The sequence below is a fragment of the Typopeltis vanoorti genome, chromosome 6 (assembly GCF_054136105.1).
Source record: "Typopeltis vanoorti isolate ZY-2024b chromosome 6, IOZ_Tvanoo_1.0, whole genome shotgun sequence".
In the NCBI taxonomy this organism is placed as follows: domain Eukaryota; kingdom Metazoa; phylum Arthropoda; class Arachnida; order Uropygi; family Thelyphonidae; genus Typopeltis; species Typopeltis vanoorti.
This window is the reverse complement of record NC_143554.1, coordinates 126,466,009-126,480,738: the sequence shown is the minus strand read 5'-3', so window position 1 is coordinate 126,480,738 and position 14,730 is coordinate 126,466,009. Positions and strand designations below refer to the sequence as shown.

General features: G+C 37.9%; 1 protein-coding gene across 5 annotated transcripts in view; it reads left to right on the top strand.

Annotated features, from left to right (window-relative positions):
• LOC150105922 (liprin-beta-1-like) overlaps positions 1 to 14,730 on the top strand; it is a 268,087-nt gene that overhangs the window by 164,856 nt on the left and 88,501 nt on the right. For 4 of the 5 annotated variants that reach the window (XM_090394411.1, XM_090394410.1, XM_090394408.1 and 1 more), the window contains one exon: positions 8,423 to 8,511. In XM_090394411.1, the coding sequence (XP_090250537.1) occupies positions 8,423 to 8,511 (89 nt within the window). The remainder of the gene's footprint in view (positions 1 to 8,422; positions 8,512 to 14,730) is intronic. The other variant, XM_090394409.1, reaches the window with a different exon arrangement.

Genomic DNA, 14,730 nt, shown 5'->3' with positions numbered 1-14,730 from the left:
GAGTATTCTTCTTCTACTTGCCACATATCTAAAAAAAACTCTCTAGGTTTTCTTCACCTGATTTGCCAATTTATGCTCATACTGCACTTTTGTTTTTCTTACTAACTGAGTCACTCTCTTGGCTTGTTCTTTACACTCTTTATGAAACTGATTATTACCATTATTCATCATGTGCTGCCTCTAAAGTATCTTCTTCTTCCAGATTTCATGCTTAAGCTCCTCATTCATCCATTTTACACCTACCTTATTCAGCCTTTTGGCTTTTGGAATATATTCACACATTGATGCTGTTATGTATTTCTTTGTCAATTTCCAAGTAGCATTTATTTCCTTACTGCTCAACTCCTAATTTCATGCTATAGCTCCAAGCTGTCTCCTCAGCTTGTCATAATCACTAGCCTTATAATTCCACATATATTATCCTTTCCTCACAGAAGTCTGCAAATAGCTAGCCACAAGCCAGGTGATCACTTCATAATCACTCTCACCAACTGGAGGAAAGTGTGAAACCCCACTCACAATTACATTCTCTGACAATATGAACAGATCTAAAACTCTCAATCCTCATGTGCCCTCTTTACATGCAGCGTGAGATAGTTATCTCTCAAGAAATTCATTTTCCTTATTCCCAAATGCTATTTCTTCATTCCAGTCTATACTGCCATAATTAAAATCTCCCATAATAATTACCCTTCCTTTGTTTACTAATCCAAGTTGTTTATACATTTCTTCATCACCATCCTTCACATTCCCTGGCCTATAGCAACATCAACTAAATATGTATTCCTGTCAACTTCCATATTACACCACACTGCCTCATAACCAGTGCCACTATTTCCCTCTTTCATATTTACCTTTTGTGGACTTAATTCTCCTGCTATCATCAGCACTCTCCCCCTCCCCCTTCTTGCCCTTTCTATCATCATTTTATCTTCGTTAAACCATGTTTTATGATAATGATTGTTATTATTATTATCATATGACACTTCCATGGACTCCAATTGTTATAGGGCATTCTTCTCCACATAACCTACCATGTGCACTACTTAAACTATCATCTACACATTACATAATCCACCAGCCACACATACACACACACACACTACTTCAGTTCTCTGGCTGATTTGCTTGTATGCATGATGAAAATGAACTTTGAAGGAGAAAAAAAATTTTGCCCTTCATAAGAAATGATCTAACTCCTTTTAAACATCTAGTTAAAAAAGTCCCTATAAATTCATCTCTTCATGACAAGAATCCAATCAAACCCTGGTCTTTTTTTCCATTCAAAGGGCACATTGTCCTTTCACACACACACACACACACACACACACACACACACACACACACACACACACACACACACACACACACACACACACACACACACACACACACACACACACACACACACACACAATGAAAAAGAAAGCTTGAAGAAATTTACATGGTTGCTCTTAATATATCCAAGAGATTTGATCTTGATCAAGTCTCTACTGAGGCCTTTTTACGAGGCCATCCTCCCCTTTATGATTAAATATTCCAACTTTCCTTGCTAGTTATTCACTGCATGGGATATCAGCACAGATTCTAAAAGTGTTCAGCTGAACTGGCTATTCCTTTGACCAGGCTGTATAATTTGAGTCTCAGGACAGGGAAGATTCTACAGGAGTGGAACAAATGTATGGTAATCCCATTGCACAAGGGTGGTACAAAGATTGATGTATCAAACTATGAGTATCTCTTGAGTGGTGGTGAAGATTTAGGGCTCAGATTCAGAAATGGATTGACAGAGAATCTCTACTTTGCAATGAACAGCATGAGTGTACCAAGGGAAGGTCATCGTTGAACAACTTTTGCTTACATTCTATTATAATATTACCACTGAGTTAAACAATAGGAATGGAGACCCCATGATACACCAGTATTTTGCTAAGGCTGTAGAAAGAATATACAACTGCATATACAACTCAGAGGATAAGTATGGAAGACTGTTGCATAAATTGGATAATATAGGATTGGATTATAAAATATTGGCATGGATAAGAGAATGGCTGACTGACAGGTATCAAAATGTTGTATATGGGGAATGTAAGTCTGCATGATTTGAGGTAACCAGTGGTGTACCACAAGGATCAATCCTTGGTCCATTGTTATTCAATCTGTACATTAATGACATTGGGAAGAATTTGACAGGTGACTATTTCCTGATTATGCAAAGATAGGCAGGGTAATCAGGAATGCAGAGTTATTTGAATAGGTTGGAATTGTGGACATGTGAAAATGGCTATCAGTTCAGTGTTAATAAATGTAAAGCCATGCACTTCGGTGTGATTAGATATCCAGTGCCATATTATATTGGTGGGAGATTATGCTAGAAGACACTGATCAGACTAGGAATCATGGAGTTGTTTTGAAGTTCAAGGGCCATATGTCAAAGATTGCATATATAACTCAGAGGATATTTGCAATGCAAAAATGAACCTTGACATGTAAAGAGGAGGAAGTCAGTTTGCCTCTTTACAAGGCCATGATAAGACCTCACTTGGACTGCTGTGTGCAGGTCTAGTCTCCTGGTTTCCATAGTGATTGATTCTGATGCAGTGGAGAGAATGCAAAAGAGAGTGTTAAAAATGATATCGGGATTGTGTAATATTAATTATGAAGACAGATTGAGAATTTGTAGACTGTATCATATCTCTATCATGATATGATAGAGACTTACCAAACTTATGAAAGAGTTATACAGGATACCAATAGATGGAACTTTTCATTTTATGGAGGGTGGGAAAAGGATGAGAAGGCATCCTTGGAAGTTGGGAATTAATGCTACCAAGAAGTGGGGGTGAGAGGTAGATTTTTCTCTCATAGAGTGGTGTGTGTGAGTGGAATGGATTGCTATTAGATATTATGTGTGCAAGTTATGTGAATGAATTCAAGAACAAATATGACAGCTGGTGTTGTACCATGTGACCTCCCTCAATGTGTTCCTGTCTTTTTTAATAATAATAATAATAATAATAATGTTCTTCTTTTGGTGTTGTTTATACTGCAAAGCACTGTTATGAATAGCTGCTGTTATGCACATCACATGCCTTAAGTCTAGGTGATAATTTGTTATGTCTATCTAGAAATGCCAGGAGTATCAACAACAAAGGGGTTTGAGTTCATTGCTTTATTGAATATGTTGTGGCCTAAGAGTGTTAGCATTAGTAAAACCTGACTATTAGAATCAGATATGTTGCATCTGAATGGATTTGGTGTCTGAATGGAGTCTGGAAAAAGTGTTGTTGAATGAAGTGAATATGCAAAATCTGGGAAACTAGAATTTTAGAGCTTTTTGGGGAGAAGCTGTTGAGCTGGTGACACAGATACCATTGAGGCAGTTGAGTGTAAGAATGTGCATGAAATACCTAAGTTAGTACCACTGGTAACAAACAAGAATGCGATAGTTAGTATAAAGTGTCAGGACAGTGGTGGGCCTAAGGGCTTTTTCATTTATGTATCTTAATGCCAGGAACATTCAGAATATTTGAGGCCATCTGGTTTCAGATATTGGCCAGCAGAACAAAATATACAGTTGGATGCTTCTGTTGACCAGGAGATGTAAAGGATGATGGGGATATTATACATCAGCAAATAAGCTCAATGAGTGGAGGAGAGATAATTAGCTTGCCTGGTTGGCTGAGTGGTTAGCATATCCGCTCTCCAACCAAAAGGCTGCGTGTTCGAATCCCGCCGTGGGCATGGACGTTGGTGATTGTCTGTGAAATACTAGTAGTGGTGGTGGTTGGCAATAGATGGGGTTAGTATAGATCCTAGATGGCGAACCTATGGTACACATGCCGGAGGTGGCACGTCCGAGAATTTTTGCTGGCATGTCAACGATTTACAGTTGATATCCTTTTATATGCTTATATATATCATTCAACCTTTTTTTTTTAATTGTTACAATACATACAAGTTAAATTTTGGTTTACACGAGAGAGCAGCTATGAAGACAAAGACAAAGGCAACCGACAGTTGTTTTGTTGAAATACTAATTCTCTTCAACCAAATTCCATAACATCTGAAAACTGTCATAACAACATTCACCATATATTTCTTAGTTTTAACACATTCAGGATGGGGTGTCGTTTATCGTTTCCATGGAACTTCTCATTACTGGTGAGCTCAACTCACGAAGTTTCAATCTTTGGTTGAATTTTATTGCTGCCTGTTTATGTTTGAGCTGGCAGGCAAACTGCCATGTTTTAATTCATGGTAGAATTTTATTTGAAGTTAGCCTTTGTGGTCTGTCATAATGACATCGAGGATTTCAAATGCAATAAAATAAACACTTATATCATGTAATTGAAAAATTGGACAATAGTTTTTAGTTAGATACTGTGGTTTTGCTTGAGTCTATACAGCATAGTTTCTGTGAGAGGGGACATGTGATTCATTAGTTAGCACCGTTTTTATTCCAGCTGTTTCTAATTGCACTATTTGTTGAGAAATATATTACACAGACTGCAAAAGCCTCCTTACCTTATTCAGGGACACAATAAAACTACTTGTTTTTCTTGCATCTGCAGTATAATGGCTGTTGGGGAGGGCGTATTGTTAACTGTGGGGTCCGAGTTACTGTCACCTCGACATGAACATGTTTAAACATTTTTCGTGTGAGAGGTATATGCAAAACGTTTGAATGTCTTTTTTCGTAAAGTAAAATCAGGGGTGCGAGTTATATGCGAGGACAAGTTATATTCAGGTAAATATGGTAAGCGTTTCTGTGACAAGTTGTCATCCTTCTGCTGCTTCCCCTGCTCAGCTGACTTCTATGGTGAGTTAAACGCATAAATATTTTTCTCACTACTCTTTTTTTTTTTTTCAAAGCAACATCATTAAAATCAATTTTATACTGAATAATATACATTTTTGGTGATCAGAATAGAATATGTCAATGAAAATTAGCACAAATTAATTTAATGATGTTGGCCTGAGGAAACTGCAATATGCTACAAGATTTCATTAGTCTAGTGATTGATAACTAATTTAGGTGTACTTTTATATTTGTTTAATTAATTAATTAATTTAATTAATTAAGTTAAATTAATTTTGTGTAGCTCAGTGGATGTGGCGTTTGCACACCATGGCGCTTGACCACACGAAGGAAGACTTTGTTTCGAATCTAGTCGGCGACTAGAGGAAATTTTTCTAAGCCTTTTTTCGACCGGTTCCCAAGTTGGTCGATCTCTGGCACGGGCAAGCGGGTTTTTTCTCCTGAAAACTCGGGTTTTTCATCCTGTAAACTCAAGAAAATCGACTGTAGAACCCACATTATTTCAGACATTAAATACATTGTGTTAAGGTTAGGGACCACGAGATGTCAGCACTTGTACTGTCTCTCTTCACTGCGTGCCGATCAATTAGTGATAGCCTTGGGCCAGCTATCTCTCTGATTGGCTGCCAGTGGAGATTGAACTACCCACTCAGTCTCCAAAAGTTAGATAGGGTAAACGGCCTCGCCTACTTCCTGTACGGGAACAAAAAGGTTTTAGCTGATAGCTGATTTTTTTAATTTTTCCCCTATTAAAAACTGCCCTGGCATGTCAGCAACTCGATTTGTGAATTTTTGGCATGCACACATAAAAAGGTATGCCACCACTGGTATAGATGATGAAGATAGCTGCGGTTGGTGGAGTGGTGGAAACGGATAGTTGTAGAGTAGGTGCCCTCCTTTGATGAGTCTTTGGACACCCTGGAGGCATTGCATAATAATAATAATTATAATTATTATTATTATTATTATTATTATTATGGAACACTTCAACTATGGTAACATAGATTGGAAAGAGGAGATGACACATGGGAAGAAAGAAATGGAATTTATGCAGTTACTAGGAATAATTACCTGAGGCAGCATATGATGAAATGTACTAGGGGTTTCAGAGTGTTAGATCTAGTTATTGCATAAGAAGAATATTATGTGAAAGGAATATCATGGGAATAAGAGTGAAATATATAAAGATTGTACAAAAAGTTAAATCAGAATATGAAAATAAATTGGCAATGTAGGCTAAAAGCAATCCTAAAAGAGTTTTATTGTTATGCTGTGGGTAAAAGGAAGAATGGATGTGGAAGAATAACTTTACGAATCCAGATGGTACTCTAATGTTAGAAGCTAATAAGATTCTTCAATTAATGAGTGCTCACTTTAAGATATATCAACCAGTTGTATGTAATATGATGCACAGTGTTACTACTACTACATTGGATGAAGAGTTACAGGTGCATCAGAATGAGGTTGAAGAGATGTTGCATAATCTGGATAAGAATTCGGCATTAGGGACAAATGGAATAGCAGCACATATACTAGAGGCATGTTCAGCTGAATTGGCTAGGCCTTTGTATAACTTAAGTCTCAGCTCAGGAAAGATACCGCAGGAATGAAAAGAATGCATGATAGTTTCATTGTACAAGGGTTATGCAAAAACTAATATGTCTAACTATCTGCATCTCTGATGTGGTGGTGATGATTTTAGAGAAGTTGGTAAGAATTCAAATACAGAAATGGGTAGACAGATTAAGTTATACTCTGCAAGGAACAGCACTGGAGGAAGTAGGGGAGACAAGAAATCTGGGGTTGATGATTGATAGAAACCTGAAATTCAAGGGACATATTGCAAAGGTGGTGAAGGTAACATAGAGGATTGCTGCAATAATGAGAAGGATGCTGACCTGCAGAGGTAAAAGAGTTATCATTCCGTTGTATAAGACCCTGATCAGACCACACTTAGGCTATTGTTCTCAGATTTGGTCCCCAGAATTTGAAGGGGATAAATTAACTGAGGAAAGGATACAGAGGCAGATAACAAAGACTGTTTCAGGACTGTACAATGTTAGTTATGAGGGAATGTGGACTGCAGAGTTTGGTGGATAGAAGAAGGAGAGGTGATATGATTGAGACTTTTAAACTGTTGAGAGGTAGTTACAAGATTGACACTGGGGATTTCTTTTGCTTGGTTGAACAGTGGGAAGGAGTGATGACAAGGGGCCATCCCTGGAAGTTACAAAAGAAAACTGTGTGCAAGAGGGTGAGGAGTGGTTTCTTTGCATGGAGGGTATTTGAACTGTGGAATACATTGCCTGATAGAGTGGTGAGAGCGAGAACAGTCAATTAGTTTAATGAGTGGTATGATAGACTTTATGTTTCCTAGAAGGGACCTCCCACGATGAGTCTTGATAGACTTGTGTTTCCTAGGAAGGACCTCCCGTGATGAGTCTTTTGACTCCTTGGAGGCCTTAATAATAATGGATAGGAATTTGAAGTTCAAAGGTCACATAGCAAAAATTGAAAATACAACTCATAGAATAATTGTGATGTTGAAGCAGACCTTGACATATAAGGAAGTCATTTTGCCTGTTTACATCTTGATGAGACCACACCTGAACTACTGTGCACAGATTTGGTTTCCTGGATTCTAAGGGAATAAAGAAGCTGCGGAAATGGTGAAAAGAAGAGTACAAAGATTATATCAGGATTATGAAATTCAGATTATAAGAACAGATTGTGAGTATGCAGACTACAGACTGGCTAATAGGAGAAAGTGGGGTGATATGATACAGACTTTGGAATGGGTATTATGAAATATAATGTGATGAAATTTTTTGTTGTATGGAAGGTGGGGAAAGAGCACATGGCATCCATGAAAGTTAAGTTTGTTCACAGTTAAGGAAACGGTAAGAGCTAGATTTTTCTCTCAGAGCAGTGAGTGAATGGAATAGTTTGCCTTAGTGAGTAGGTAGTATGTCTAGTGTGAATGAGTTTAAGTGAAGGTATAACAACTGGTTTGGGTATGTATAGCCTCCATCGATGAGTCCTTGGCTCCCTGGAGGTCTCAGATAATAGTAATAATAATAAATTCATTTACTGTTTCTGCACTTGCTACACAGTCTACTATATCTCATTTCACTTGTCCAACACTCTCAAAGCAGAAAACACCTATTTCCCATTCTCTTTCTTACACCCTCATACAACTTTGTCTTGGCTCTCTCTCTCTCTCTCTCTCTCAGAATAATATCTTCATTATATAAACTCATCATCATCTTATACATGCCCATCATATTACTTTTTATTCTTTTACTTGCAAGAATAGTAAGTGACATTCTTGTACTGCATCCTCATAACAGTATTACAGAGATCCAATATTACTTTACTTTCTCTTGTCTGGATTCATTCCAAAATCTTACAGCTTTGAAAGTGCAATAACAAAATCGGTGTACTACTTATGAATTTAGGAATGAAAAATTCAGTAAATATTTATTAAATAATTTAATGTTAGATAATTTAAATCCAAATAATATCTTATTTAAAGGGGCATATTATTTAATATGTATTTAATCACTTTAAAATAAAAGCATGAACTTTATCCATTTTCAGATTCATCTATACGTTTAGGAGTACTTAGAGAAAAAGTTCCATCAGAAGATTCTCTTATTCTCTCTAGTCCGCTCTCTGAAAATGTAAAGGTAGACATAGTAATATAATGAAAAACTATTACTATTATTTGTCAGATTTTGTTGTCTTAGTTTTGAATAAATTCTGAAAGTTCTGAATAAATGAATCTATCCTTGCATCAGTGCACATATTCTCTCTCTCTGCTCGAATATGACAATCTTTAGGATTGTCATATTCGAGCAGAGAGAGAGAGATATACTTGACAAGAAATCATATTCTAGTTTCAATCCCTACCCAAGGATAAGCAGGAAAAGTTTCTGAATGAAGTATTTTCATGCCTAGTCTCCTTGTATAAACAGGCTGTTGACTTCACATAAGTTGCCTTAGTATCAAGGATACTAAAGTAATTGATGTGAAGTTAACAGCTTCTATATTATTATTATTATTACGGGCAACTCCAAGGAGTCTTTAGACTCATCGAGGGAGGCCCTAACATCATGCAAGTATTCAACATTCACACAGTATCTATCATACTTCACCTTGAACTCATTTACAGTCATGGCACCCATAACAGACTCTGGCAGCTTATTCCACTCATTCACCACTCTCCAAGTAAAAAACCTAGCTCTAACACCCTTGCTAACCACACTCTTGCCCAGTTTCCATGGATGGCCCCATAGTCCTCCCACCACCAGTCCTTCTGAAAAATATCCTCTGTCTGATATGATTGAGACAGTAATTTAATGTCTCAATCATATCACCAGTTTTCTGCCTATCAACCAATTTCTGCAACCCACAAATCTTCAACCTGTTCTCATAAGGTTCATTCCATAGACCTGCTATTGTCTTGGTCACTCACCTCTGGATCCTCTCCACCTCCTCCCCATCAAGAAGAAACCCTAGTGCCCAGATCTGGGCACAATAGTCTAGATGGGGTCTTATCAAGGCTCGATACAGAGGAACAATAACTTGCTTGTCTCTGCTCGTCAAAGTATTCTTCAGTAACCAAGTGATTTGATGAGCTGATTTAGTCACTTTTGCAATGTGCCTCCTAAACTTCAACTCCCTATCCACCAACACTCCCAAATCCCTGGCCTCGTCAATCTCCTGGAGTACAGTTCCACCAATGTGGTATACTGCTGCTAATCTTTTCACCCCAAAATGCATAACCTTACATTTTGCCACATTAAATTAAACATCTATTCTCCTTAGTCCAGTCCTCAAAACCATCCACCTCATCCTGCAAAATATTGACATCATGTGCATTCACTATTGCTCTACCCAACTTTGCATCATCAGCAAACAAATGAACACTTCCTCTCATATCCTTTCCTATATTGTTAATGAACAAATTAAATAGTAGTGGTCCAAGAACATAACAACCCTGTGCACACCACTAGTTACAGGCTGTCTTTCGGACTCTACTCCTGAATAAACTACTCTCTGATATCTCTCCCTCAACCACCCTCCTATCCATCTCACCAACCCTATATCCATCCCCATATGCTGCAGTTTACTGATTAGAATTCCTTTGGTATCCTGCCAAAGGCCTTAGCTAGGTCCCGTAGAATCACTGTAAACCCATTACCCTTATCCAGTTCAGCCATCACTGTGTTATAAAATGTGAGCAAGTTACTGAGGCATGATCTAACTTTCACAAAACCATGCTGTCCCCCATCCAGTATCCCATTTTCATCTATCCATTCCTGTATTTTCCTCTTGACTACTTTCTCCAAGACCTTGACAATGACTCCTGATATGCTGATTGGTCGGTAATTTGCAACAGCAGTTTTGGAACCTCCTTTATGCAGTGGAGCTATTTTCCCCTCTTTCCACCCCCTTGGGACTAACCCAGACCCGAGACCCAAATTTAACAAAATGGTCAAAGGCACTGACAATTCTTTAGCCGCTTTACGTATGACACGAGCTGGTATACCATCCAATCCCACAGATGTATTCACATTAAGGTTTTGTAATAGACTATTCACTTCCACTTCATTCACCACAATTCCCATATAAGCTGTTGGTTCCTTCATTCCTGCAATATCACGACCTGGATGATATACTCTTGCAAAGTGCTCTCTCAGTAATTCCACTATATCGACTGATTCGGTTACCTCCCTACCATTGGCATTCCTTAAAATCATTCTGCCGTATACATTTTTTCTTTTACTTGCAACACATCGAAAAAACTGTTTGGGATTCTCTTTAGTTTGCATGGCTAATTCCCTTTCATAATCCGTTTTTGCTTTTCTTACCACACTCGTTACCCTTCTGGCCTGCGCTTTATACCATTCTTGTGTCTGCAGGTCACCTTTCTCCTTAAATTCCCTCCACAGTTGTTTCTCTTTTTGCAGCTCATGCTTAATGGTGTTATTCATCCATTTAATCCCTACTTGATTTACTATTCGGACTCTAGGTATACAGTCAGCCATTACCTCCTGCAAACGCTCCTTAACCACCTCCCATGCACTATCTCAACATCCAGCCCTTGCAGTTTTACATGCCATGGCACTGAACCAAGCAATCTCCTAAGCTTGTCATGCTTACCAGCCCGGTAATTCCACATGCCCTTTCTTAATTGAAAATTCCACACATTTAGCCACCTCCCAGGTCAAGACCTTATGATCACTCTCACTAATTGGTGGCAATGTGGTCATATTCATTACAGTCAAATTCTCAGATGCAATTACTAGGTCAAGCACTCTCTAATCCGTAGTGTTTTCCATTACATGCTGTCGCAGATAGTTATCCCTTAATAACTGCATAAAATCCAATTCCTTCCTCCCATGTGTCCTCTCCTCCTCCTTCCAATCAATGTTACCATAGTTGAAATCCCCCATACTAATTACCCTCCTTCCGCTCATTGCATCTATTTGCTTATGCATACTACCTTCACCATCTATTCCATCACCTGGTCTATAGCAGCACCCAACTGTATATTTTGTTCTGCTAGTTTCAATCTCACACTAAATGGCCTCAAATGTGCTCTTTTCTCTATCCTGCAGTTCAACTTCAATTCTCCTTGGCTGCAGTTAATCAGCTATCATCAGTAACACTCCTCCCCCATTTTATTCTCTCTGTCCCTCCTGAACACACTATACCTCTCATATTCTATCCCACTAGCTATATAATCTTCTGTCAGCCATGTTTCACTAATGCAAATAACCTGTGGCCAGGAAGAGCCAACCAAGGCCAAAAATTCTTCCTTCTTGTTCCTAATACTCCTGGCATTAGTATACATGAAATGCAGAAGCCCGCTACTCCCACCCCTATCTTGATGCCTTATACTAACTATCCTATTCTGATTTGTTGTCCTTCATACTAGCTTGGGCAAATTATACACATTCTGACACTCAACTGCCTCCCTGAAGTCTGCATATCCACTTCTTCCCCCCCCCTTTAATAACTCTAGTTTCCCTGATTCTACACATCCACTTTCACTTCATTCAACAACACTTTTTCCAGTCTCCGCACACCAAATCTATTCAGATGCAAACCATCCATCTTGTATAAATCCTTTCACCCATCAAACTCACTTTATGCATCCACAAACTCCACACCACTCCTGCATAACCTGTGCATAGAGTCATTGCAATTATGGCCCTCTTCTCAACTCTTTTCTGTCATGCCACAGAAACAGACTCACTATCTTAACTCTCTCACTCTTTGCTCCCTCTAGTAATTCCTTCAAGTACTCTCTCATAGCAATTTTTTTCTCCTTTTAAATCATTTGTTCCTGCTACTACTATGATTTCTTTCACCTTCTGCTTTTGAGCTCTAATAGACTCACTTACATCCTTAATTTTCGCACCTGGTAAGTACGATTTTAACAAACTCTCATCTATTACACCTCTTACTAATGAATCACCATACAATACTCGCTCCTTCATTTTTCTTACACTCCCGATCATACTCTTATTTTTCTTATCATACATTTACTTTTCATTAGCTGATGCGCTCGGTAAACAATTTTGCAATTGCTCCAGCTGCTGCTTCGCCCGGTGTATCACTCTGCGCAACCGTGCGATCTCACTCATTGGAACTAACTCTTCATTTTTTTATCCGTTAAACCATTCTCTCACTCTGTGTTTTTACTTTCACTCTCACTTTCAATACTGCTCTCAAAGCTATCTGGTATTACATCTCAAATTCCTATCCTATCACATTCTGGCTTTCATCAACGACATCAATCTTGCAACCTGAGACACACTTTAGATCTTTACTTTCCTTAAACTTTCAGCACACATTCCCACCACTATCATTATCGAACCAAACTCCAGCTGCTCTCGGCAAAGCATACATCCCGCAGACGTTACACTGAATAAACTCCCTTAAGTTAAATTTCTTAAACAAAGACGGCAATGATTTGGATGCATTGTCTTTCTTCTCATCAGTGCCATGTGCTATGCTATCTATCGTATCTTATCAAAATACTAATTTAAATAATGCAGAAAACACACCAAAAATCACACAGACACACTAAGTTACCAAAAGTAAACAATACTACATTAAGATTTAAGCAGAATTGTCAATTATTACTCAAAATAACACTTATCTTTTCGGGAGCTCTCTACAAACACTACACACCATGTAGCCCTCCAGTGGCACTTTCTAAATAGAGTTGTGGGTAGTAGATAAGTAGAGTTGTGGAGACTTCGTATGCAATTTGTTTGCTTACAATTGAGCAGGGATTAAAACAAGAATATACTGGCCTCTTTCTACTGAAAAAATAAATGCTTTTTCTAAAGGTCTATATTTCACCATAGCTCTAAAAGTCATTCCTATAATGGATTTTTTTTTCTTGCAGTGAAGAAAGAAAGAGATATGGGTTGATAATGAACATCAAAAAAAAAAAAAAACCAGTGATATTCAGAGAGAAGAGAAGAAACAAGTAAAGATCAACAAACAAGAGCTAGAAGAGGTTAAGAACTTTATATATCTAGGAAGCAATGTGACACATGATTTAGACTGCTAAAAAAATATAAGATCTCAAATAACAAAAGCAAAAATAAACTTACCAGCAATGGACAAGATATGGAAAAGTAAATCAGTGAGCCTTCCCATATAGCTGAGACTGCTGGAAACATATATTCAGAATCGCTGTCTATGGTTGTGAGACATGGGTAATGATCAGAGACTCTGCGAGATGAATATTGGCTTTTGAAAGAACATGTTATAGAAAGGTTCTACAAATTGGATAAGTGCAAAAGTAACTGTGTAGCAAAGTAAACTGCAAAAAGAATCTAATACAGAAAATAATTTGGAGGAAACTAAAGCTTTTTGGACATATATGCAGAATGGATAACAGTAGAAAGATCAAAACCTTGATGCTTGGTACAATGGATGGTATGAACAGAAGATGACTGCAAAGGCAAGTGTGGGTACAAAATGTGAAGGAGTGGTAGAAAAAGTTTGCAGGATTTAAGTTACAGAGAGAAATTGCAAAAGATGGTGAAATAGCATCAGACACCAACAGGTATAGGATCCATGGGCGCTGATGATGATAATGATGATAATCTCTAGTGTAGTTTTATTCAACTTGCCCTTAAATCATTTCCTTTATCATTAATATACAAATTAAACCATTGTGGCTCTTGTACAAATCCTTGAGGCACTCTGCTAGTCATTCTACATATACAAGGTAATATGCATTGCATTTTACTCCAACACACACTACTTTCAGTGTCTGTCCATCAGCATCATATTCCAACTCCTATTCCAACTTATGTAATAGTTATATATGCAGTATTTTGTCAGATGCCTTTGCAAAAGTCAAGCAGTATCATGGTGCAGCTATTTCCTTTATCAACTGGTCTGTTACTTTATTATAAAATATGAGCATTTTACTAAAGAGGACCTACTTTTCACAAAGCCAAGTTGTTCTCCCTAGCAGTGCTGCCCTGAGACCTGGGAAAGAGGAACGAGTGACCTGTGTTTTATCCATTGCAATAATTCTTCATGTCGCTAATTTAAAACTTCTTCCTGGAGTTTAAATAAACTATGGGATGGAGGAGAAACTTTGAAGCCTTAATAGACTCCAATTCAAAACAATACCATTTTCAAAGAAACCATGAATAGATAGGCCTAAAGGTAAATATCAAAAGATGCAAGTGCTCACCAATCCACTTCAACCAATTCAGTGCAAGTACCTGTATTCTGACATTGAAGGAATATTGTTTAAAATGCATTAGTGCAGATTTTGGACATGTGAGAAAATAAGTCCTTTATGACTGAGACATGCATGCTGCAACTAGACTCTTTATTTATAGGTTGTCATCCTCCTAGCT